At 45.4% G+C, this 27,100-nt stretch overlaps 1 protein-coding gene across 1 annotated transcript in view; it reads right to left on the bottom strand.

The window, feature by feature from the left end:
- Window positions 1-6,945: 6,945 nt before the first annotated feature.
- LOC142313071 (uncharacterized) overlaps window positions 6,946-27,100 on the bottom strand; it is a 38,366-nt gene continuing 18,211 nt past the window's right edge. The window contains exons 6-7 of the mRNA XM_075352054.1: window positions 26,893-26,983; window positions 6,946-9,126 (exon numbers count right to left, since the gene is read on the bottom strand). Coding sequence (XP_075208169.1) covers window positions 8,078-9,126; window positions 26,893-26,983 — 1,140 coding nt within the window. The 3' untranslated portion in view covers window positions 6,946-8,077. The remainder of the gene's footprint in view (window positions 9,127-26,892; window positions 26,984-27,100) is intronic.

Genomic DNA, 27,100 nt, shown 5'->3' with positions numbered 1-27,100 from the left:
AAGGCGCTCAAAAGACGCTCAAAAGACAAAGCCAGCCAGTGTTTTTTTATATACAAATATTAATGTAAATTCTTTTGAGTGTTTTCTGGGGTCTTTCTTGGAGCGGACCCGCCTGCACTTACTTATATCACACAACCCAATAACCACATGTCGGTCAGTGCTGGAATATGTGAATGTTGTATCAACAATTCATGAGATTCCTCCCATGTGAGATTCTTCACCCAACATTATTATATCCCGCCTGTAAATCCAGGGACAGGATAAGTCATCGCCTCCGGAAAACTCAGCAAATGTAAGAATTTACAGTGAACGATGTAAAAATAAGCAAATACTTGGTATCAGTGTAATCGTGCTGACCCATAGATAACAAGGAACAATATTATAGAAATGGAATAAACTAAAAAATACAAAACATCAATCCACATCGCTATTTTTCCCATAACAACCTCATAAAATGTGTATATTAATGTAAACAATAAGCAATATCGAGTTTAACACTTAACTTATCCCACAAAAACAATTCATAAGGTACGATGAGCATTCAAAAGGTCCAAAAGACTGGAAGGGGTTAATGCTAACGGTCCTCAGCGAATGTCCCTCTCCACCTACCTCCACCTGCAGAGCCGCACACCAGATATATGGCTGCTCTGTGCTTCCAGGACCTGTGATGATGTCACATGGAGGGGAGGAGTCAGGGTCACATGATCAGCTCCTCAGTGTATGCAGGGCTCTGCTGTGCTGGGTGTCATGGGGCTGATGAGGGGAAGTTTATGTGTGGGGTCAGGAGGGGTTTACAGTGTGGATGTAGCAGAGCCGTGTGTGTACGAGGTGTACGGAGCGGAGCCGTGTGTGTACGAGGTGTACGGAGCGGAGCCGTGTGTGTACGAGGTGTACGGAGCGGAGCCGTGTGTGTACGAGGTGTACGGAGCGGAGCCGTGTGTGTACGAGGTGTACGGAGCGGAGCCGTGTGTGTACGAGGTGTACAAAGCGGAGCCGTGTGTGTACGAGGTGTACGGAGCGGAGCCGTGTGTGTACGAGGTGTACGGAGCGGAGCCGTGTGTACGAGGTGTACGGAGCGGAGCCGTGTGTGTACGAGGTGTACGGAGCGGAGCCGTGTGTGTACGAGGTGTACGGAGCGGAGCCGAGTGTGTACGAGGTGTACGGAGCAGAGTTGAGTGTGTACGAGGTGTGCGGTGCGAAGCCGTGTGTGTACGAGGTGTACGGAGCGGAGCCGTGTGTGTACGAGGTGTACGGAGCGGAGCCGTGTGTGTACGAGGTGTACGGAGCGGAGCCGTGTGTGTACGAGGTGTACGGAGCGGAGCCGTGTGTGTACGAGGTGTACGGAGCGGAGCCGTGTGTGTACGAGGTGTACGGAGCGGAGCCGTGTGTGTACGAGGTGTACGGAGCGGAGCCGTGTGTGTATGAGGTGTACGGAGCGGAGCCGAGTGTGTACGAGGTGTACGGAGCAGAGTTGAGTGTGTACGAGGTGTGCGGTGCGGAGCCGTATGTGTACGAGGTGTACGGAGCAGAGCCGTGTGTGTACGAGGTGTACGGAGCGGAGCCGAGTGTGTACGAGGTGTACGGAGCAGAGTTGAGTGTGTACGAGGTGTGCGGTGCGGAGCCGTGTGTGTACGAGGTGTACGGAGCGGAGCCGTGTGTGTACGAGGTGTACGGAGCGGAGCCGTGTGTGTACGAGGTGTACGGAGCGGAGCCGTGTGTGTACGAGGTGTACGGAGCGGAGCCGTGTGTGTACGAGGTGTACGGAGCGGAGCCGTGTGTGTACGAGGTGTACGCAGCGGAGCCGTGTGTGTACGAGGTGTACGGAGCGGAGCCGTGTGTGTACGAGGTGTACGGAGCGGAGCCGTGTGTGTACGAGGTGTACGGAGCGGAGCCGTGTGTGTACGAGGTGTACGGAGCGGAGCCGTGTGTGTACGAGGTGTACGGAGCGGAGCCGTGTGTGTATGAGGTGTACGGAGCGGAGCCGAGTGTGTACGAGGTGTACGGAGCAGAGTTGAGTGTGTACGAGGTGTGCGGTGCGGAGCCGTATGTGTACGAGGTGTACGGAGCAGAGCCGTGTGTGTACGAGGTGTACGGAGCGGAGCCGAGTGTGTACGAGGTGTACGGAGCAGAGTTGAGTGTGTACGAGGTGTGCGGTGCGGAGCCGTGTGTGTACGAGGTGTACGGAGCGGAGCCGTGTGTGTACGAGGTGTACGGAGCGGAGCCGTGTGTGTACGAGGTGTACGGAGCGGAGCCGTGTGTGTACGAGGTGTACGGAGCGGAGCCGTGTGTGTACGAGGTGTACGGAGCGGAGCCGTGTGTGTACGAGGTGTACGCAGCGGAGCCGTGTGTGTACGAGGTGTACAGAGCGGAGCCCTGTGTGTACAAAGATGTCACAAGGAGGTTTCTGCAGGCATCAACTGTCATGGTGGCATCAGGATCTGTGGAACCTACAGATTCTTGCACTCTGTCTGCTAACTTCTCTGATGCCTGTGATCAGTGCAGGGAGACTCGGGCGTTAACTCACAGACTTGTAGTTCATAGGCAGGCTAGCAAGAGTTAATCTATGTTGGGCTGCTTGTTAATCTCCTTTGGTCACATGCTGTGGGAGAGCCAGTCACATTCACTCCCCTCCTATATGTCCTGGTTGGACATTTCCATTAGTGTCAGCTATAGCTTGTCTATACTGGTCTGGAGAGGTGGTTTGATCCAAATTTACTGGTGGTTGTTGGGCATTATCGCTGTGAGCAGTTGTGGTGTTAAACCTTGTTGTCCTTTTGTTGCTGCCTTACTTCTCTTGCTTTTCTTACTGTTTGTTCCTGTGAGTTTGCGATGTGTCTCAGTTTTGGTTTTTCCCTATCTGCCTAAATCTGTGTTGCCATTACAATCCTCCCTTTCCTCTTCTACAGGGGAATAAATTAGCTCTGGTCAGGTTAATACCAAGGCATGGGACTCCGGCATCTTCACAAATAAGGGTAACCCTGCGGCTGGAGACAGCCTAGGTTCCCCTAGCATGAGGGACAGTATAGGAGTCTCTGTCCCCCCCTATCCTGCAGTCACATCATGACAGCAGAGTGTGGAGCAAATTCGAGTGTGTACATGTATAGAGCAGAGTTGTGTGTACAATGTGTGCAGAAAGGAGCCATGTGTGGACGACCTGTACGGAGCGGGGTGGTGTGTACAATGTGTACAGAGCCAAGCCATATGTGTATGATGTGTGTGGAGCAGAGCCGTGTGTGTACGACTTTTTTGGTGATGAGCCATGTGTGTACAATCTATCTACGACATGTACGGAGTGGAGTCCGTGTGTATACAGAGCGAAGCCTTTAGTCACTGATTTTGTACTAATGTCATAATTCTTTGTTGTTATAGTTGTATATCACATTCCAATATATTTTTTGCATTTTTTTATATATTAGTAGATTTTTTGGAATATTCGTATATATTGCTTCCTGCTTCTTGTAGATTTTTACTCCTGTGGTATCAGAGAACACAAGCTTCTCACAATAGTTGGTAGGAGGTTGGGCCGATTCTTCCTTACAGAACTGGTGTAGCTGAGCCATGTTTAGAGGTCGTCTTGCGCGCACTGGCCTTTTCAGCTTTGCCCATAAATTTTCAATAGGATTGATATCAGGGGTTTTTGATGGCCACTCCAAAACATTGACTTTGTTATCCTTAAGCGAGTTTGTAACCAGTTTGGCAGTATGCTTCAGGTCATTGACCATTTGAAAATCCATATCCACCCAAGCTTTAAGTTCCTGGCTGATGTCTTGAGATGTTGCTTCAGTATTGCCACACAATCTTCTTTCCTCATGATGCCATCTATTCTGTGAAGTGCACCAGTCCATCCTGCAGCAAAACAACCCTACAACATGATGGTGCCACCCCCGTGTTTCACAGTTGGGATGGTGTTCTTAGATTTCAAAGCTTCTCCCTTCTTCCTCCAAATGTAACAATGGTCATTATGGCCAAACAGTTCAATTTTAGTTTCGTCAGACCACAGGGCATGTCTCAAAAAATGAAGGTCTTTGCTCCTGTGTGCATTTGCAAACATTAATTGGGCTTCTTTTTTTTTTTTTTTTTTTTTTGAGTAATGGCTTCTTCCTGGCAGAGTGACCTTTCAGGCCATGTTGATACAGTACTCGTTTCACTGTGGATAATGACACAATCTTACCAGCTTCCACCAGCATCTTCGCTAGGTCTTTTGCTTTTGTTCTTGGGTTGATATGCACATGTCTGACCAAAGCATGTTCATCTCTGGTACACAGAACCCATCTTCCTGAGCAGTATGATGGCTGGACATACCCATTCTGTTTGTACTTGTGTATAATTGTTTGTACGGATGAACGAGGTACATTCAGGTATCTGGAAATTGCACGCAAGGATGAACCAGACTTGTGCAAGTCCACAATTCACTTCCTGAGATTTTGGCTGATTTCTTTTCACTTTCCCATGACTCTACACAATAGCACCCGCCCAATTCGTTGTAACGATATGTGGTGATCGCTGCCGTAGCGAACATTATCGCTAGAGCAGCGTCACACGCACATACCTGCTCTGCGATGTCGTCGTGACCGGCGAACCGCCTCCTTTCTAAGGGGGTGGTTCGTTCAGTGTCACAGCAGCGTCACTGAACCGCCGCCCAATAGAAAAGGAGGGGAGGAGATGAGCGGCCGGAACATCCCGCCCACCTCCTTCCTTCCTCCTTTTCCGGTGGACACTGGTAATGACATGTTTGTCGTTCTAGCGGCGTCACACATAGCGATGTGTGCTGCCATAGGAACGACAAACAACATCGTTACTGCAGCAGCAACAATAATTGGGAAGAGGGGGGCATGTCACCGATGAGCCATTTTGAACATTTTTGCGATGATTCAAAATCGCTCATAGGTGTCACACACAACGACATCGCTAAAGCGGCCGGATGTGAGTCAAAAATTCCGTGACCCCAACAAGATCGCTTTAGCGATCTTGTAGCGTGTAAAGCCACCTTTATTCTGGCATTTGGCAAATGTAAATAATTATGGTTTCCAATTGACCTAAAACAGGAAAGGTTTGTTCTGATTTCATATCAGATAGTGAGAAAAACCTGCATATGTGTAAAAGGTATACATAGAAAATGTCTAATAAAAATAGAATTTAAAAAAGAAATAAAACATAAAAAGTCCCCAATACAAAAAATATACAGTACAGACCAAACGTTTGGACACACCTTTTCATTCAAAGAGTTTTCTTTATTTTCATGACTCTGAAAATTGTAGATTCACATTGAAGGCATCAAAACTATGAATTAACACGTGGAATGAAATACTTAACAAAAAATTGTGAAATAACTGAAAATATGTCTTATATTCTAGGTTCTTCAAAGTAGCCACCGGAAATGGTTTTCACTTCACAGGTGTTCCCTTTCAGGTTTAATAAGTGGGATTTCTTGCCTTATAAATGGGGTTGGGACCATCAGTTGTGTTGTGCAGAAGTCTGGTGGATACACAGCCGATAGTCCTACTGAATAGACTGTTAGAATTTGTATTATGGCAAGAAAAAAGCAGCTAAGTAAAGAAAAAAGAAAAACGAGTGGCCATCATTACTTTAAGAAATGAAAGTCAGTCAGTCCGAAAAATGGGGAAAACTTTGAAAGTGTCCCCAAGTACAGTGGCAAAAACCATCAAACGCTACAAAGAGACTGGCTCACATGAGGACCACCCCAGGAAAGGAAGACCAAGAGTCACCTCTGCTGCGGAGGATAAGTTTATCCGAATCACTCAGAAATAGCAGGTTAACAGCAGCTCAGATTAAAGACCAGGTCAATGCCACACAGAGTTCTAGCAGCAGACACATCTCTAGACCACTGTTAAGAGGATACTTTGTGCAGCAGGCCTTCATGGTAAAATAGCTGCTAGGAAACCACTGCTAAGGACAGGCAACAAGCAGTAGAGACTTGTTTGGGCTAAAGAACACAAGGAATGGACATTAGACCAGTGGAAATCTGTGCTTTGGTCTGATGACTCCAAATTTGAGATCTTTGGATCCAACCACCGTATCTTTGTGCGACGCAGAAAAGGTGAACGGATGGACTCTACATACATGGTTCCCACTGTGAAGCATGGAGGAGGAGGTGGGATGGTGTGGGGGTGCTTTGTTGGTGACACTGTTGGGGATTTATTCAAAATTGAAGGCATACTGAACCAGCATGGCTACCACAGCATCTTGCAGTGGCATGCTATTCCATCCGGTTTGCGTTTAGTTGGACCATCATTTATTTTTCAACAGGACAATGACCCTAAACACACCTCCAGGCTGTGTAAGAGCTATTTGACTAAGAAGGAGAGTGATGGGGTGCTACGCCAGATAACCTGGCCTCCACAGTCACCAGACCTGAACCCAATCAAGATGGTTTGGGGTGAGCTGGACCGCAGAGTGAAGGCAAAAGGGCCAACAAGTGCTAAGCATCTCTGGGAACTCCTTCAAGACTGTTGGAAGACCATTTCTGGTGACTACCTCTTGAAGCTCATTAAGAGAATGCCAAGAGTGTGCAAAGCAATAATCAAAGCAAAAGGTGGCTACATTGAAGAACCTAGAATATAAGACCTATTTGCAGTTGTTTCACACTTTGTTATTAAGTATTTCATTCCACATGTGTTAATTCATAGTTTTGATGCTTTCAATGTGAATCTACAATTTTCAGAGTCATGAAAATAAAGAAAACTCTTTGAATGAGAAGGTGTGTCCAAACTTTTGGCCTGTACTGTATATATATTTTTTTTAATATAAAATACATTTTATTAAATACATATAGCCATAAAAAAAACAACACATATTAGGCATCCACACAATGATAATAATTTGGAGAATTCATTTAGCTTGTTTTTTGGTATGAAATGTGAACAGTTAAAGATTTTTACAAAAAACCTAAACCAAATATTAGTTTTTTTTATTTAAAAACACAGTAATTTGTATGTACAGTACTGATATTACAATTTTTCCAGCATAAAACAAAGACTCAAACAGCCACATCAGTGAAAAAAAAATAAGAAAAAACAAGGCCAAAAACAAAACAAAAAAATTAAAATATAGCCCAATCAGGGTATCGATTATACAGATGCTGCATATATTACTTAAGTATTTATTATACTTTTAGAATTAGTTAGAAAAACACATACTGTCTGCGTTATGTTCCCACATTCAGACAGGAGCATGGCTTCTCCCCTAGGAGAGTTGTCTTCATTTCTAAGTAAAACAATTTTCACCTTTTGGGCATGAAAATGTCTTATCTATGAGCTTTTAGATGATCATTTAGACTTGCTTTTCAATCAAAACATTTCCCACAGCGCAATAATTAATAATTTATCCAGAATAGTTAATGATAAAGAGATTCCCAACAGAGGTATTACTGCTTTATCAGTATATTCAAAAAGCTAGGCAGAAAGCCAAGAGGACACCGATTGTTTATAAACGTTTATTTCAGCCAACTACGAGAAGAACAGAACAGAGGCAGGGGGAAAATAACATGGGATGGCACAATATATAATCAAGGGCACACTATATTCATATACAGTACGTAATTTGCATATTGATGGGGCGCAGTATATTTGTAGATTCAGGAGGCACCGTATGTAAAGAGATTGTTTCCCCAAATCCCACGTTATCCCTTATTCTAAGGATAGGAAATTCCAAGAACAGAGCTTTGTAGCCCGTTTGAACAGAGTAGATGTGCACATGCTTTGCCTCAACTGGTCAATGGAACTACTAGATATAGCCAAGTAGAGTACTCAACTGTCTCCGATAGTCAGGTAGTCAATGCATGGAGCAGTGATTGAGCGTGCGCACCAATGTTCTCTTAAAGATTGGACTGTAACGCACCATTATTGGGGTTAAAGAGCCTCAATCTTGAGAGAACTCATTTGGACTCTCATCGAAACTGTGGATAAAGGGAATAACACTTTAATTTCCGAGTTTCAATTCAGACAGATTATTTTTCCATCTTCTTTTGAGGAATTGAGAATGTGTCTTTCAAAAATATCATAATCTTGTGTTTTCTACATTTATAACACGAAAACAGCTTTTCCCCAGTGTACTTTCTTTAGATGTCTGACGGGATGAGATTTCTGAAGCCAATATTTTGCTCATTCAAAACATGAATATGTTGAGTTATTTGATGATCCATAAGACTTGCTTTTCGGGTAAAATATTTTCCACATTCTGAACACGAATATGGCTTCACTCCTGTATGAGTTATCTGATGTCTTTCAAGATTTGATCTGTGATGAAAACCTTTCCCACAATCCAAACATTTAAATTGTCTTTCCACTGCGTGAGTTTTTTTATGTTTAAAAACAGCTGATTTCCGAGAAAACCGCTTTCCACATTCTGAACATAAATATGGCATATTCCCTGTGTGAGAGTTTTGATGTTGAGCAAGATATGATTTCCGAGAAAAACATTTTTCACATTCTGAACATGAATATGGTTTCTCCCCTGTGTGAGTTTTTTGATGTTGAACAAAATTTGATTTATTTGCAAAACATTTCTCACATTCTGAACATGAGTATGGCTTCTTTCCTAAGTGAGTTTTTTTATGTGTAGCGAGAACTGATTGCCGAGCAAAACATTTTTCACACTCTGAACATGAAAATGGCTTCTCCCCTGTGTGAGTGTTTTGATGTTGAAGAAGATTTGATTTAAGAGTAAAACATTTCCCGCATTCTGAACATGAATATGGCTTCTCTCCTGTGTGAGTTTTTTGATGTTGAACAAGATATGATTTGAGAGCAAAACATTTTTTACATTCTGAACATGAATAGGGCTTTTCGCCTTGGAAAATGCTCTGTGGTGTAACAAAACTTGATTTAACACTATGTTTCCAATAATCTGAACCTGAAAATGTCTTCTCCCCTGTGTGAGATGTATGACGTTTAACATCGCTTTGGTTACAATTTTGCTTAAGAGTCTGCGATGAATCATAAGGTAGAACTCGTCGGAAAGGATCAGATGATAAATCTTTCATGTATAGGGCTGAGTATTCATCTGAAATAACGACATGCTTTTCATAGGTATCATCTGAGATACCAAAATCGTCTGATTTAAAATCTAAAGATATGAGATGTCCCTCCGAGTTCCTGGCACAGTCATCTGTCAAAATTAAAAGTGATTTAATTATTATTGAGTAATATAACCTTGATATTATGTTGATGTTTTGTTTTCTATACTGAAATATCTATATAAATTGCTGTTTGTATTTCTTACACCACCAATCTTCTAGTAATAAGTATTCATGGATGCTGACTTTTTTCTCCCAACATTTATTTAGCATTTAAAAATTAACAAGGATGCCTATATTTCAGGATAAATTCAGAGTGCATAGGCAAGATAATGGACATTTGTTAACCAACGTTGGAGGGAAAGGTGGAAAAGAAAGGAATCTGGGGAGGAAAGTGAAGAAATAGGTCTGAACAACAGCAAGAAAAAGTAATTAATTGAAGGAAGGAGATAAATTATCACTGTGAGTTTAAAGTTAGGGTAAAACAGCAAAAACACAACACCGTTTTGCTTTGCTGGGCGATGGCTGGAGTCCCAGCAAATAAATATTAGCCAGTTAGGAAACATGACATACTTGGCATAATCTATCTATGAATTGGTAAATTCATGATCGGAAACATGATGCTAATATCCTTCATCTGTAAACCCCAGGGTCAAAAATATGCTAAAAACTGGAATTCCATAATTTCCTGAAGGTCTCATAGACCGCACCATATGAGGTCATCAAAGGGCTGGTGACCTGAGGTAATAAGAAATACCTGCCCCATTTTTGTGTGGTTCAGTTTGTGGAGGGCACAGATGAGCTGTGGTTCTGTAGGTTTGTCCTGTAAGGAGTCCCTCCATCCCTAACGCCTGGAAGTCATACCTGTGGCACTGGCATGAGTCTTAGTAAGTGTTACGGTTGCTGCGAGCACTGGAGACTATGTCCAGATTTCTTGCTACTGCACATGTGCGAGCGCTGGAGACTAAGTCCAGATTTCTTGCTACTGCACATGCGCGAGCGCTGGAGACTAAGTCCAGATTTCTTGCTACTGCACATGTGCGAGCGCTGGAGACTAAGTCCAGATTTCTTGCTACTGCACATGTGCGAGCGCCGGAGACTAAGTCCAATCTTGGAGCCATTGCACATGTGCGGGTGACATCATCGCTGACACGAGGTCACATGTCTCTGACACCTTCTATGCCGATTGGTCGCTGGTCATGTGCTTGTGACGTCTTGCTCGGTGATAGGCCAGCATGACGTCACTCCTGTCGTTCTGGAAGCGGATTGGCTCTGGTGTCCTCCATCTTGGATGAGGCACAGAGTCTATATAAGACCCTGACACACGCCGCATGGTGCTCAGTCCTCTTGGTTCATGCATATGAGTAGACGCTCTGTGCGCGTTCCTCTAGGCATTCCTCTGTCTATGCTAGGTGAGCGCTACCGGCAGGGTAGCGTTCTTATACCTTACAGCTTCGGCTGCTGTCCGTATCCTTACCTCTTAGGGGAGCAGACATAGGCAGGTGCCTGAGGCACATGGTCTGGCTGGGCCTTGTGATTGTACTCGTAGGTGGACGTTGCCGCTAGGGTAACGTTCCTTATACTGCGTCTGGCAGTTGTTCGTATCCTCGCACACTAGGGGAGCGAACAGAGGTAGGAGCTTTGTGCGGCTTACGCTGCTGTTCGTCTCTTTTGCACCACTAGAAGAGCGGACCTAGGCAGGTGCCATATCTAGTGGTTCGTGTCCTCGCACACTAGTGGAGCGAACGCAGGTAGGAGCTTTGTGCGGCTTACGCTGCTGTTCGTCTCTTTTGCACCACTAGAAGAGCGGACCTAGGTAGGTGCCATTTCGCACACATTGCCTTTGTCTCTGTGATTATTAACAGAGATCATTCCACACACCCTCCAAGTAAGGGAGGAATTGCTTTACTTTCTTATTATATCCTTCTGTGAGTTAACAGAGGTATTGCACTCTGCCATAGTCTGCAGCAAAGTCTTTGCACGGTGGACCCTGACTGTCTGATACTCCTTTCGGTTATTATCAGACAGCCCCCCGTAACATTAGGACTGAGCCAAGGGTCTGGCAGTTATGGCAGAATATCAGCAGTTACACCGTTACATACAAGTACTTGAGTCACGGCTCAAGAGTATAGAGGATAAACCTCAGACCATGGTGACATCTGCACATGATCCTCGACTTGCTCTACCAAACAGATATTCTGGCGATGCCAGATCATGTCGTGGTTTCATTAGTCAGTGTCAGATACACCTAGAGGTTAACTCTTCTCGCTTCTCTACGGAGAGGTCCAGAGTAGGCTTTATCATCTCCTTACTTCAGGACAAAGCCTTAGAATGGGCGACTCCCCTATGGGAGCGCTCTGAGGTGGTTACTCTGAGACATCAAGACTTTCTTGATGCTCTTAAGGCGGTATTCATGGGTCCGCAGGTTACCCATGATGCGGCCCTGAGACTGTTAGATCTATCTCAGGGTTCGTTATCCACTAGTTCTTATGCCATTGCTTTTAGAACTCTGGTGGCAGAACTAGATTGGCCAGAGAAGGTGTTGATTCCTATCTTCTGGAGAGGGTTGACTGGCTATGTCAAGGATGCCCTTGCTACTCGTGAAGTCCCTGCTTCTCTGGAGGACTTGAGCACAGTAGCAACGAGGATCGATGTACGCCATAAGGAACGTAGACTCGAGGTCTCTTCCTCACGCCCTAAGCATCGGGCTATTCCAGTTGTTGAGGGTCCACTACCATCTTCCTCAGCATCTGAAACATCTCCCACTCCTATGGAGTTAGGTCATACGTTCTCCAGACTACGCAAGTCTGGTCCTCCTATATGTTACGTATGTCGTCAGGCTGGGCACTATGCCAACAAGTGTCCTAGTCGTCAGGGAAACTCCCTGGCCTAGTAACCATTAGAGGGGGGTTACTAGAGACGTCTTCTGCACCCTCTAAGTGTTGTATCCCAGGTCAGCTCTCGTTATCTGAGAATACATGGCCTATTATGGCTTTTGTGGATTCCGGAGCTGACGGGATTTTTGTGTCCTCAGGATTTGTAAAGGGACACAATATTCCCTCTATCATGTTAGAGGCGCCTATTCCTGTCCGTATTGTTAATGGAACTATGTTGTCTGACTCCATTACATTGAGGACAGTTCCCTTGCGCCTTTCCCTGTCTCAGGGTCACATAGAGGAGATTTCTTTTCTTGTTTTGCCTGAGGGTATAGACGACGTCCTTCTGGGTCTTCCATGGCTTCGGACTCATGCTCCTCACATTGACTGGGAGTCTGACAGCATTATTAGTTGGGGTTCGAAATGTCAGTCCCGATGTCTTCCCTTACCACCTAAGGTCGTTGCAGTTGCATCAACTGATCTCTCTCCCATACCTACACCCTATTTGGATTTCGCTGACGTGTTCTCCAAACAGGGTGCTGAGGTTCTTCCAACCCATAGGCCGTATGACTGTGCCATAGACCTTATCCCAGGTTCGGTTCCACCTAAAGGCAGGGTTTACCCCCTGTCGATACCTGAGTCGGAGGCCATGTCGACCTATATAAGAGAGAGCTTAGAGAAGGGGTTCATTCGTAAGTCTGTCTCTCCCGCGGGAGCTGGGTTTTTCTTTGTTCGGAAGAAAGAGGGTGATTTGCGTCCCTGCATAGATTACAGGGGTCTCAACACAATCACAATAAAGAACAAATACCCATTACCTTTAATTTCGGAGCTCTTTGACAGACTGAGAGGAGCTCAAGTTTTTACGAAGTTGGATCTGCGGGGTGCGTATAACTTGGTACGAATTCGAAAGGGTGACGAATGGAAGACCGCTTTTAACACCCGAGACGGTCACTATGAATACCTCGTCATGCCTTTTGGGTTATGTAATGCACCCGCAGTATTTCAGGACTTCGTAAATGATGTGTTCAGGGATTTACTGTTATCCTCAGTAGTGGTGTATCTGGACGACATCCTGATTTTTTCTCCTGATCTGGAGACTCATCGTCAGGATGTCATTCGTGTCCTTTCCCGTTTAAGGGAGCACTCATTGTTTGCTAAACTCGAGAAATGTGTATTCGAGCAGTCCTCATTGCCTTTTTTGGGTTACATTATCTCACAAGAGGGTCTGGCTATGGATCCTGCGAAGCTCTCTGCTGTCCTGCAATGGTCCGAACCTCATTCCTTGAAGGCGGTGCAACGCTTCTTAGGATTTATAAATTATTACAGGCAGTTCATACCCCATTTTTCTACTTTGGTGGCCCCTTTGGTGGCCTTGACTAAGAAAGGTGCTAATCCCAAAGCCTGGTCTACTGAGACATCTCAGGCTTTTGAGGCAGTAAAAAGACACTTTTCAACTGCTCCCGTTCTTCAAAGACCCGATGAGAGTAAGCCCTTCCTCTTAGAGGTTGATGCCTCTTCAGTGGGTGCTGGTGCGGTCTTGTATCAAAAGAACGGTGCAGGTAGAAAAAGGCCGTGTTTCTTCTTTGCTAAAACCTTTTCACCGGCAGAGAGAAACTATACCATTGGGGATAGGGAACTGCTCGCCTTGAGATTAGCCTTGGAGGAGTGGCGTCACTTGCTGGAAGGAGCGAAACATCCTTTCCAGGTCTATACAGACCATAAGAATCTGACGTACTTACAAACCGCTCAGCGTCTGAATCCTCGCCAAGCCCGCTGGTCCTTGTTTTTCTCCCGCTTTCACTTCTCCATCAACTATTTGTCTGGGAGTAAGAATAACAAGGCAGACGCCCTGTCTCGCTCTATGCTTTCTACCCAGGAAGAGATTGACGAACCTCGTCTTATCCTTCCCTCCAGGGTTTTTCATACGCTCTCCCCTGTGACGTTAGACCAAATCCCACCGGGCAAGACATTTGTTCCGCCTGATCGACAGAATGATATACTGTCATGGGCCCACACCTCAAAGGTGGGTGGGCATTTTGGTATTAGGCGGACACGAGAGTTACTGGAGAGGTGGTATTGGTGGCCACACTTAGCCAGCCACGTCAAGAGATATGTCGGTTCCTGCTACTCGTGTGCTCGCAACCGTCCATTACGGCAGAGACCGGCTGGGCTCTTGCATCCTTTACCAGTGCCAGATAGACCATGGGAGGTGGTAGGCATGGACTTTGTGGGTGATCTTCCATGTTCACAGGGACATAGATTTGTGTGGGTCATTACGGACCATTTCTCCCGGATGGTTCATCTCGTACCGTTATCGAGAATCCCATCTTCCAGGGTACTAGCCAAACTATTCCTCAAGCATGTCTTTAGGCTTCACGGGATGCCAGATCGTATCATTTGTGATAGAGGCCCGCAATTTACTTCCCGTTTCTGGCGAGATCTTTGTAGCCTTCTGCAAATTGAGTTGAATCTCTCTTCGGCATACCATCCGGAGACTAATGGTTTGGTTGAACGTACCAATCAATCTATGATTATATACCTTCGACACTTTGTTGCTGAGAACCACGATAACTGGTCCTTCCTCCTACCCTGGGCAGAATTTGCCCTTAACAATTCGCTGGCTGAGGCCACTGGGCAGACACCGTTCGTACTCAATAATGGGCAACACCCTAGGGTACCGGTACCGTTTCCCGCTGCTGCACCTCCTCCTCTTGTGGCCGACTGGGCAACTAATGCCAGAGAGGTTTGGGATCGGACTCAAGAGTCGATCCAAGCAGCTAAGGACCGTATGAAGACGGTGTCCGATCGGTTTCGTCGCCCGGCTCCTGTCTTTTCTCCAGGGGACTTTGTGTGGCTCTCTGCAAAACACGTGAGACTTAGAGTGAGCTCTGTCAAATTTGCTCCTCGCTTCCTGGGTCCTTATGAGGTTCTTCGACAGGTAAATCCTGTAGTCTATCAATTGAAGTTACCTGTCCATCTTAGGATTCATGACAAATTCCATGTCTCACTGCTAAAGCCGGCTATTTTACCTCACGCTCGTGAAGTGCACTCTCCTGCCTCTGATTCCTCTCGCTCTAGCTATGAGGTACGAGCCATAGTTGGTTCTAAGATGGTTAGAGGGCGCAGGTTCTTCTTGATAGATTGGGAGGGCTATGGCCCGGAACATCGCTCTTGGGAGCCTGAGGAGGCTGTCCATGCTCCCGACTTAGTTGCCGATTATCTGCGTCGCCAGGAGGGGGGCCCTTGAGGGGGAGGTACTGTTACGGTTGCTGCGAGCACTGGAGACTATGTCCAGATTTCTTGCTACTGCACATGTGCGAGCGCTGGAGACTAAGTCCAGATTTCTTGCTACTGCACATGTGCGAGCGCTGGAGACTAAGTCCAGATTTCTTGCTACTGCACATGTGCGAGCGCTGGAGACTAAGTCCAGATTTCTTGCTACTGCACATGTGCGAGCACCGGAGACTAAGTCCAATCTTGGAGCCATTGCACATGTGCGGGTGACATCATCGCTGACACGAGGTCACATGTCTCTGACACCTTCTATGCCGATTGGTCGCTGGTCATGTGCTTGTGACGTCTTGCTCGGTGATAGGCCAGCATGACGTCACTCCTGTCGTTCTGGAAGCGGATTGGCTCTGGTGTCCTCCATCTTGGATGAGGCACAGAGTCTATATAAGACCCTGACACACGCCGCATGGTGCTCAGTCCTCTTGGTTCATGCATATGAGTAGACGCTCTGTGCGCATTCCTCTATTATTATTATTATTATTTATTTATAGAGCACCATTAATTCCATGGTGCTGTACATGAGAAGGGGGGTTACATACAAAATACGTATACAAGTTACAGTAGACAGACTAGTACAGAGGGAAGAGGGCCCTACCCTTGCGGGCTTACATTCTATAGGATTATGGCATTCCTCTGTCTATGCTAGGTGAGCGCTACCGGCAGGGTAGCGTTCTTATACCTTACAGCTTCGGCTGCTGTCCGTATCCTTACCTCTTAGGGGAGCGGACATAGGCAGGTGCCTGAGGCACATGGTCTGGCTGGGCCTTGTGATTGTACTCGTAGGTGGACGTTGCCGCTAGGGTAACGTTCCTTATACTGCGTCTGGCAGTTGTTCGTATCCTCGCACACTAGGGGAGCGAACAGAGGTAGGAGCTTTGTGCGGCTTACGCTGCTGTTCGTCTCTTTTGCACCACTAGAAGAGCGGACCTAGGCAGGTGCCATATCTAGTGGTTCGTGTCCTCGCACACTAGTGGAGCGAACGCAGGTAGGAGCTTTGTGCGGCTTACGCTGCTGTTCGTCTCTTTTGCACCACTAGAAGAGCGGACCTAGGTAGGTGCCATTTCGCACACATTGCCTTTGTCTCTGTGATTATTAACAGAGATCATTCCACACACCCTCCAAGTAAGGGAGGAATTGCTTTACTTTCTTATTATATCCTTCTGTGAGTTAACAGAGGTATTGCACTCTGCCATAGTCTGCAGCAAAGTCTTTGCACGGTGGACCCTGACTGTCTGATACTCCTTTCGGTTATTATCAGACAGCCCCCCGTAACAGTAAGTTTCTTGTGTATCCTTTTTATTTTATGTAATTGTTTATATTATATTGTATCGTATTGTCTCCTTTGTAAAACCTTGTATATTTTTATAAACACTGCCTTCTTTTTCAGATTAAATATATAAATTTAATAGCTTTGGTCCTCTTTTTCTATATAAACCATGACCCCAAATACACCTTAATCTATTTGTAATGGATGTCCAATCTACCTATAAACGATTAGTGGTGGCAGCGAGTATTTTGCTTTTGTTATTGTGGGTCTTGACAGGCATGGTACAGGAGGTATATATATATTCCATGAGCTGGAACCGGTGATATATATGCATTAACCTCACTGTGAGCATCTCAATAATCAGCATAAAATCAGGACACCCGGAACTTCACTTATTGTCTGTCAATTCCATACTTGTTCTCACAAGAAGGGGGCACCAGAGGCCTGTTTTGTGACAAATTGATGAACAGCGGTGAGATGTCTGTGTGACCCCCTCCGGCTGTTCATATCAGTCTAATGCTGTACTTCCTTCACACTCCTGCCCCTTGCTTCCCGTGGAGAGGAATCAGAATAGCTCTGATCAGGAGAATAGCCAGACACGGGGACGCAAGCATCTCCACCATCAGGGATAATCTGGAGGTTAGGGATAGCAAAAGATCCCCAAGTGTGAGGGACAGTATAGGAGCCCCTGTCCCTCGCTATCCTATAGTCACACCATGACAGAATGTGGGAGGTGAGCTAATGTAGTTTCTTTGGAAATTTGTGTATATCAGCATTTACAAGAACCTGTCAGCATGTGGTATGGATGTATAGGTGATTCTTCCCCAATGATCCTTTTTTGTAGAGAGTGCGAGGTACTGAAGTAAAGGGAGGCAACTGAAGATAAGTGTGGCATAGTTTTAACACAATCTCATAGTGGTGATAACTGTAACTGTTTAATTTCATTAGGGACTTGTTGTCTGTGTTTGTCTGGGGTACTGTGAAAAAGCAAAAAAAAAAGTGTGTCTAGTGATTTAGTCAGTAGTATTAGCCACACCTGTTTCTAGAAGCTTCTAGCAGCTTCTAGTAGTCCTTGTAGAACTATATAAACCAGCCAGAGCTAGCGAGGTGCTGAGAGTGCGAGGTACTGAAGTAAAGGGAGGCAACTGAAGATAAGTGTGGCATAGTTTTAACACAATCTCATAGTGGTGATAACTGTAACTGTTTAATTTCATTAGGGACTTGTTGTCTGTGTTTGTCTGGGGTACTGTGAAAAAGCAAAAAAAAAAAAAAAAAAGTGTGTCTAGTGATTTAGTCAGTAGTATTAGCCACACCTGTTTCTAGAAGCTTCTAGCAGCTTCTAGTAGTCCTTGTAGAACTATATAAACCAGCCAGAGCTAGCGAGGTGCTGAGAGTGCGAGGTACTGAAGTAAAGGGAGGCGACTGAAGATAAGTGTGGCATAGTTTTAACACAATCTCATAGTGGTGATAACTGTAGCTGTTTAAGAAGAGAAGAGTCGCCGTAAGCTGATCGATTGCTGGGACTTGCCGGGTCTCGCTGTTTGAGGACATCGCAAAACCGCGCGCCTGACGGCGCGCGACTTTCGCCTGTCATACGCTACATCAGCATTATGGAAGAGAAGAAAATCCACATGGTCACCTGCAACACATGCTACATGTTTACGGATCTGCCGCACAAGAAATTCAACTTCACCTGTCAAAAGTGCAAACTTGTTGCCCTCTTAGAGGAAAAGGTGCGGGGACTGGAAGAAAGAATAGCAACTTTGAAGCTAATTAAAGAACATGAGGACTTCTTGGACGAGGCAGAAGCAACAATTCAGGATATGGAAAGTGAGAAAAGCTTCAGAACACATACAGAGGCTGAAAAGTGGACACATGTGACCAAAAGAAGCCAGCGGATCAAGTGGTCGGCACCACCCACACAGCTTAGCAACCAATATGAAGCCCTCATGCTGGAGAACGAAAATGGCACAGCTCAGGATGATACCGTCTCTACAGGAGAAGACACAGTATCAACAAAAGAAGTTACTTTGTCAACAAAAGCAGAAACAAAAGACACTCAAAAGCACTCAGGAGCAACAAGCAGTGCGTCCAGAAAGAAAAGAAGAGTGGTAGTTATGGGCGACTCACTACTAAGAGGCACGGAGGCAACTATCTGCAGGCCGGACATAACCGCACGAGAAGTATGCTGCCTCCCTGGAGCAAAAATCAAGGATGTGGCCAACAGGATACCAACTATCCTCGGATCCAAGGACGAATACCCATTCCTATTGATACATGTAGGAACAAACGACACGGCAAGAAATGATCTGCCAACTATTTGTGAAGACTTTGAAATTCTGGGGAAGAAAATAAAGGAACGGAACGTACAGGTTGTTTTCTCATCAATCCTCCCAGTCGATGGCCATGGTGTCAGAAGATGGAATAGGATACTAAATTTGAACAACTGGCTACGACGGTGGTGCAGGCAGCAAGGATTTGGATTCTTAGACCATGGAGTGAATTACCTCTACGATGGACTTCTCGCAAGAGACGGGATACACCTCACAAAACCTGGGAAACACACGTTCGCCAGAAGGCTTGCCACACTCATCAGGAGGGCTTTAAACTAGAAGAAGAGGGGATGGGAGAAAAAAACAGCAGACAAGAACATGCAGCAGAAGGACAAACTAATCAAGGATACTAGATGCCGTAAAGAGGACCCAAGACAGGGTACTAAGAAGGAAGCTGAGAAAAGGGGAGCAAAACTTCTTTCCTGCATGCTGACCAATGCAAGAAGCCTGACCAATAAGATGGAGGAACTGGAGCTGGTAATGTATGAGGAGAAATACGACATAGTAGGAATAACTGAGACATGGTTAGATGATAGTTATGACTGGGCGGCTAACCTGCAAGGATATGAATTGTTTAGGAGGGATCGTAAAAAAAGGAAAGGGGGTGGAGTCTGTCTATATATAAAGTCCAGTTTAAAGCCCAGACTAAGGGTACCTTCACACTTAGCGATGCAGCAGCGATCCGACCAGCGATCTGACCTGGTCAGGATTGCTGCTGCATCGCTACATGGTCGCTGGTGAGCTGTCAAACAGGCAGATCTCACCAGCGACCAGTGAACAGCCCCCAGCCAGCAGCGACGTGCAAGCGACGCTGCGCTTGCACGGAGCCGCCGTCTGGAAGCTGCGGAGACTGGTAACTAAGGTAAACATCGGGTATGGTTACCCGATGTTTACATTAGTTACCAGTGTGAGCAGGGAGCAGGGAGCCGCGCACACTGAGCGCTGGCTCCTTGCTCTCCTAGCTACAGTACACATCGGGTTAATTAACCCGATGTGTAATGCAGCTACATGTGCAGAGAGCAGGGAGCCGCGCACACTGCTTAGCGCTGGCTCCTTGCTCTCCTAGCTGCTGTACACATCGTGTTAATTAACCCGATGTGTACAGCAGCTACATGTGCAGAGAGCCGGAGCCGGCAGCACAGGCAGCGTGAGAGCTGCAGAGGCTGGTAACTAAGGTAAATATCGGGTAACCACCTTGGTTACCCGATGTTTATCTTGGATACAGCTTACCTCAGCTGTCAGACGCCGGCTCCTGCTCCCTGCTCGCTTCATTTGTCGCTCTCTTGCTGTCACACACAGCGATCTGTGTGTCACAGCAGGAGAGCGGCTTTGAAGAAAACGAACCAGGGCTGTGTGTAACGAGCAGCGATCTCGCAGCAGGGGCCAGATCGCTGCTCAGTGTCACACACAGCGAGATCGCTAATGAGGTCACTGCTGCGTCACAAAAAGCGTGACTCAGCAGCGATCTCGGCAGCGAGCTCGCTGTGTGTGAAGCACCCCTAAGAGAAGATATTCAAGAGGGAAATGAAGAGGTGGAGTCTCTATGGGTGGAGATACAAGGAGGGAAAACTAATAAAATCCTCATAGGGGTTTGTTATAAGCCACCAAATATAACAGAAACCACTGAAAATGTATTATTGAAACAAATAGACAAAGCAGCAAATCACAATGAGGTGATTATTATGGGGGACTTCAATTACCCCGATATAGACTGGGAAACTGAAACCTGTGTATCTCAGAAAGGAAACCGGTTTCTGTCAGTAACTAAGGATAATTATCTGTCCCAACTTGTGCCGGGCCCAACTAGAGGGGCAGCCCTTCTGGACTTAATTTTAAGCAACAGGCCAGATAGAATAACAGACGTACGAGTGGATGGGCACCTAGGGAATAGTGACCACAATATAATACAATTCCACTTGTCCTTTAGTAAGGTGCCTTGGAGGGGGGTAACAAAAACGCTGAATTTCAGGAAAGCAAAGTTTGATCAACTTAGAGAAGACCTTCGCCAAATTGATTGGGACAATGTCCTCAAAAATGGGAGCACAGAAAATAAGTGGGAAATTTTTAAATCAGTATTAAACACCCACTGCGAGCTAGCCATACCATACAGAAATAAAAGGGCTAGGAACAGGAGAAAACCAATGTGGCTTAATAAGGATGTAAAAGGGGCAATGAATAATAAGAAAAAGGCATTTAAAAAGCTAAAACAAGAAGGCAGCGAGGAAGCATTAAAAATATATAGAGAAAAAAATAAAATGTGTAAAAAACAAATATATTTAGCAAAAGTAGAAACTGAGAGACTCATTGCTAAGGAAAGCAAAACAAATCCCAAACTATTCTTTAATTATATAAACAGAAAAAAGATTAAAATTGATGGTGTTGGCCCTTTAAAGAATAATGAGGGTAAAATCATAGAAAGCGATGTGGGAAAAGCAAATGTTTTAAATACTTTTTTCTCAACTGTGTTCACACAGGAAAAGCATATGCCAGGGGAAATGCAGAGTGATCATGTAAATGCCCCATTAAGTATGACCTGCCTAACCCAGGAAGAAGTGCAGAACCGACTTAGTAACATTAAAATTGACAAATCACCAGGCCGTGATGGCATTCACCCTCGGGTATTAAGGGAGTTAAGTAATGTGATAGACAGGCCTCTATTCCTTTTATTTAAAGACTCTATAGAAACTGGGTCTGTTCCACTGGATTGGCGGCTAGCAAATGTGGTACCAATATTCAAAAAAGGGTGCAAAAGGGAACCTGGAAACTATAGGCCGGTAAGCTTAACATCTGTTGTGGGTAAAATGTTTGAAGGGTTTTTAAGGGATACTATTATGGAATGTCTCAATGTTAATAATTGTTTAACTCCATATCAACATGGATTTATGAAGGATCGCTCCTGTCAAACTAACCTGATCAGCTTCTATGAGGATGTAAGCTCTCACATGGACCGAGGAGAATCATTGGATGTCATTTATCTTGACTTCGGTAAAGCATTTGACACTGTCCCACATAAAAGACTGCTAAGTAAAATGAGAAAGCTTGGGCTCGGGGAAAATGTGTGTAGATGGGTAGGTAGCTGGCTTAGTGGTAGAAAACAAAGAGTGGTTATTAATGGTGCATACTCAGATTGGGCCAGGGTTACTAGTGGGGTGCCACAGGGGTCTGTATTGGGCCCCCTACTATTTAATATATTTATTAATGATCTGGTGGATGGTTTACAGAGTAAAATATCAGTATTTGCAGATGATACAAAACTATGTAAGGTAGTTAACACAAAGGAGGATAGTTTGCAACTACAGATGGACTTGAGTAAATTGGAGAATTGGGCTGAAAAATGGCAAATGAGGTTTAACACAGATAAGTGTAAGGTTATGCACATGGGAAGGAGAAACAGATGCTACGATTACTTACTAAATGGGAAACTGCTGGGGAAATCAGACATGGAAAAAGACTTAGGCATCTTAGTGAATAAGAATCTAAATTGGAGTGCCCAGTGTCAGGCAGCAGCCACCAAAGCAAATAGGGTGATGGGATGCATTAGAAGAGGTCTGGGGGCACGAGATGAAAACATCATTCTCCCTCTGTACAAATCACTAGTCAGACCACACTTGGAGTATTGTGTGCAATTTTGGGCGCCGGTGCTGAAGAAAGACATTACTGAACTTGAAAGGGTTCAGAGGCGGGCTACTAAAATAATAAATGGAATGGGTGCATTACAATACACGGAAAGGTTATCAAAATTAGGTCTATTTACTCTAGAAAAGAGAAGACTTAGGGGAGACCTAATAAATATGTACAAATATATCAGAGGGCCATATAGAGATCTCTCCCATGATCTGTTTGTACCAAGGACTATGACAAGAACAAGGGGGCATTCTTTTCGATTGGAGGAAAGAAAATTCCTACATCAGCATAGAAGAGGGTTCTTCACGGTAAGAGCAGTGAGGCTCTGGAACTCTCTTCCTGAGGAAGTGGTGATGGCCAACTCACTGAATGAATTTAAGAGAGGAATGGATGCATTTCTTGTTAGCAAAAGTATAGAAGGTTATAAATAGCATAATCTTACAGGTAGATAGAAGAGCGACCAAGATTATTAGAGGAATGGGTGGGCTGCAATACCAAGACAGGTTATTAAACTTGGGGTTAGTTAGTTAGGAAAAACAAAGGCTTAGGGGGATCTAATCACAATGTATAAATATATGAGGGGACAGTACAGAGACCTTTCCAAAGATCTCTTTACACCTAGGCCTGCGACTGGAACACGGGGGCATCCGCTACGTCTTGAGGAAAGAATGTTTAATCATAATCACAGATGAGGACTCTTTACTGTACGAGCAGTGAGACTATGGAGCTCTCTGCCGTATGATGTTGTATTGAGGGATTCACAAGTAAAATTTAAGCAGAGCCTGATCGCATTAATTGAAAAATATAATATTACCAGTTATGTATATTGGATTTTATGACAGGGTGTTGATCCAGGGAACTAATCTGATTGCCGTATGTGGAGTCAGGAAGGAATTTTTTTCCCCATTGGAGCTTATTTGACACATTGGGGTTTTTTTGCCTTCCTCTGGATCAACATGTTAGGCTACGGGTTGAACTAGATGGACTTAGAGTCTCCCTTCAACCTTAAAAACTATGAAACTATGAAACTATGATGCAACAATCTGGAGAAATATAGATTTTAAATTATATGCAAATCAAGCTTGAAGTGCAATAGGGTCATGTCAGTGATCTTGGGCAACGTCTTCCAGGTGTATGAACATGCCCCAAGTGCATTTACTGCCCGATTTGCATAGGGCGTCTATTCTAGATTTCTTATGATAATTGGTGCAGGTCATTATCAGCATTGCCGTCACAGTTGGCTTCTCCTTTCTGTATGACTGCACGTAGTCTATAAAGTCCTCCATTTTCTTAGCCATAGTATAATTTTTTTGCTTTTTGTCGCTGTATATAACATTATGGAGTTATGGCGCAGTAGCATATCCTGCTGTCAAGTGGAATACAGACGCAAAATATATATTATTATATAAGGCTGTCAAGGAGACAACCTGGGAAATCATGCAGACATCCCACCGCTGCCACCAATTTATCACAAACAGCACATTGCTGCCTCCAATCATTAGGACAATGATGCAATTGACTGATGAGCGATGGATGAGGCCACGAGTAATGTCCACCACTAGGCCAGTTATTGGGGAATTAAGTCACGGTGAGCATATGGTATATACACCTCCAATTACAGAGCATGGAATATATATATATATATATATATATATATATATATATACATATATATACAGTCAATCAGTCAATAGTACAGTCATTGCCAACTCTACAGTAACTAAAGGAACTACTAGCTGCCACTAGAAATCATTTATACAGGCCAATTGGATACCCATTACAGGTAGTGCTTTGGGGATGTAGTTTACAGACAAGAGAAGAAAGTTATTACATTTTATATATTTAATCCAGAAAGGTAAGCAGTGTTTATAGAAAAATATACAAAGATGACACACAATGTGAACAAAACAATACAGTATATAACAATATAACATAAAAGTGACAACACAAGAAAAGTACTAAAACTGTGTAACAGAAATGGTTCAGAGCTTAGCGGAGGGAAGTAGTCCTTATAAAAATGGATAGAACTACAGCAAGCTGTATCTTTCAGGACTGACAAAATACAGATCTTTATTAGAATAAAGGTTACACCCACACACCTCCCCCTGGTAAGTTCATATGGAAGCTGGTCGTGGGATGTGCTAGCTCTTTTAGAATTTTATGAGATCCCCAACTTTCAGGATATCATCGCCCCTGGACATCTAGTGGTGGAAGATATCATGGTCATGTTTTCTATGATGATTTTACCTTTCTATAGAGATAAAACATGGCATTGATAGCATAATTAATCTGACCGATATTAAGTTGGAGGTCTTCAGCTGGCCCTACATTGATGAGTAAATGTGTTATGTTCACCCCTTTGCTATGATGCCAATCTCCCATAAATATCAGATCGATGCAAATATTCATCACTGACTAATGGCTACCAATTTGTCTGAGGCCCCCTTCACACGGCAGAGACAGGAGGGCTGGAGAAGGTTAGTAAAGTTTTTTTTTTTTCTCTGACACGTGTGTTTCTCCGGCGCGTGTCACACGGGACCGCATCTGTCGGAAGCGGAGGAGGGGACGCCGCGCTCTCCCACTGCTCGAGTCCGGCTGCCGCTGCGGATGCTGCAGCCTGCTGCTGCTGCTGCTGCTCGGTGGCTCGAGCGATGGGCCGGATCCCGGTGACTCGAGCGGCGCTCCTCGCCTGTGAGTGAAAGGGGATTGGGATTTGGGATAGTTTATTGTCCGTGACGCTACCCACGGTTGTGGTGATTTGTTGACACCACCGCTGCTCTGTATGTTGATCCCGGGAGTGATGGTATGGAGCAGCTAGATGTTAGTCCTCCCCTCCGTGGGTAGGGGGTAGTTGTCCCGGGGCCCAGTGATGAGGTGGGTGATGCAGGGCTTGGTGGGGTGCAGGGACGCGGGGGCAGCTCGGTGCCTTGCGGCACTGTGGTACTCACTCAGCCTGAGACGATGACACAGTTCTCGGTAAAACACACGGCTGGAAAGACGGCTCCCACGGACGGCTGCACTTGCTTTCCCCAGTAGTTGACGACGACGGTCCCTTTTCCTGCACCTAAGATGATGATGGTTTCGATGCGTTCCCACCGGTAACCCTCTCCCCGGCTTGGATATGGGCCGGAGGAGCCCTACTTTGCCCGCAGGCGCTGGCCCTGAGAAACTGGTGCCCTGGCGGTGGCGGTGTCTCTCTGTAACGGTTGGACTGTTGCGTTCAATCGGGACTTGCTTGTTGGGAGACCCAGAGGTCCCCTTCACTAACGGATTTGGCAAATTCACGGCGACTCCTAGCCTTGCCGGGATCCGAAAGGCCCCTGCCAATGGTGCTGACTGCTCTTCGTATACCGCTCCGGTACCGCCGGGCCACCACCCGTCCGCGGTCCTTCCAGCAACCTCCAAGCAGTCTCCCCTGCAGACAGTCACCGCCGTCTGCTGACCTTGCTGTCTCAGTCCGGGGCACACACCCGGACCAGCTTCAGGCTTTACAAACTGTTACTTTCCCTTTCTTCAGCTTCTCTCCTTTGCTCCTCTACCACTTCCTTCTACTTCCTCCTCCTAAACTGATCTGCCTGGTTCTCCCGCCTCCAGGGCTGTGAACTCCTCGGTGGGCGGAGCAAACCGCCTGGCCCACCCCCTGGTGTGGACATCAGCCCCTGGAGGAAGGCAACAAGGATTTTAGGTTAGCCTTGGTGTTCCTAACTGGGGTGTAGGGTGTGGTGGTGTTATGACCTGTGACCCCTGGCTTGCCCAGGGCGTCACACATCCACACTACATCCGTGTGGTATGGGTGCGGGCCATGTGACACCTGTGCTGCCGGAGAAAAACTGACATGTATCCATGTGGAGCACACGGACACACGTCTGCTCCACACGGAGGCACAGGCCAATGGCTGCACACGTGCATGCACATAAACCCATTGATTTTAATGGGTTTACGTGTGCCCGTGTGCGGGCACGGACCTAGCACGTACCGGAGATACGTGCGTGTGAAGGGGGCCTGACAAACTTTTGAACACAAGAAGCTGATTCCTTTGGAAATGTACTTCTTAGCCCACCATTGTATAATGTTCCCGGTGTATTGTGTGTTGCGGTGCTCACCGAGGGATTCCTTATACCTGGCAGAACACTGGTAGTCACTGAATGACAGATCCCCTTGAAAATTGGTGTTGGAAAATTGACAGTTGTTTCTATTTTCTTTAAAAAAAAGTACAAACTTTTAAAGTTTCAGCTTCAACTTCTTCAACTGCTCTATATAATTGTGGTCTTGCAATTAGATATTTTCCTACTGTCATTGATCACATGGCCATGAATCTTCCCTAACTCATTTTTTATAAATACATTTTAACTGTTTTATCACGTGGAACAAAAGAGTTTCTTTCAAGTGTAAAAAATCAACTGTGAAGTGCTGCAGGCAGTAAAACAGAAGAATCTGACTTCTCTGAATTTAGTGGTCACTACTCACCTGGGCGGTCATCTGTAGGAATCTCCTCTTTACTCCGCTCATCACCCCTCACATATGTCTCTGTAGTATTAATATGGGTCAGATCTTCACCCTGAAAGAAATATTGTAAAAGTCACAGACAGATGGAGAAGTCCCATCTATGATCAGCTCTAATCCTGCCATCTCCACCGCTCTCATTACACAAGTATAACACATATAATACTGGAGG

This window comes from Anomaloglossus baeobatrachus, chromosome 5 (assembly GCF_048569485.1).
Source record: "Anomaloglossus baeobatrachus isolate aAnoBae1 chromosome 5, aAnoBae1.hap1, whole genome shotgun sequence".
Lineage (NCBI taxonomy): Eukaryota > Metazoa > Chordata > Amphibia > Anura > Aromobatidae > Anomaloglossus > Anomaloglossus baeobatrachus.
Note: the sequence above shows the minus strand (reverse complement) of the source record. Positions and strands in the feature narration are given on the sequence as shown.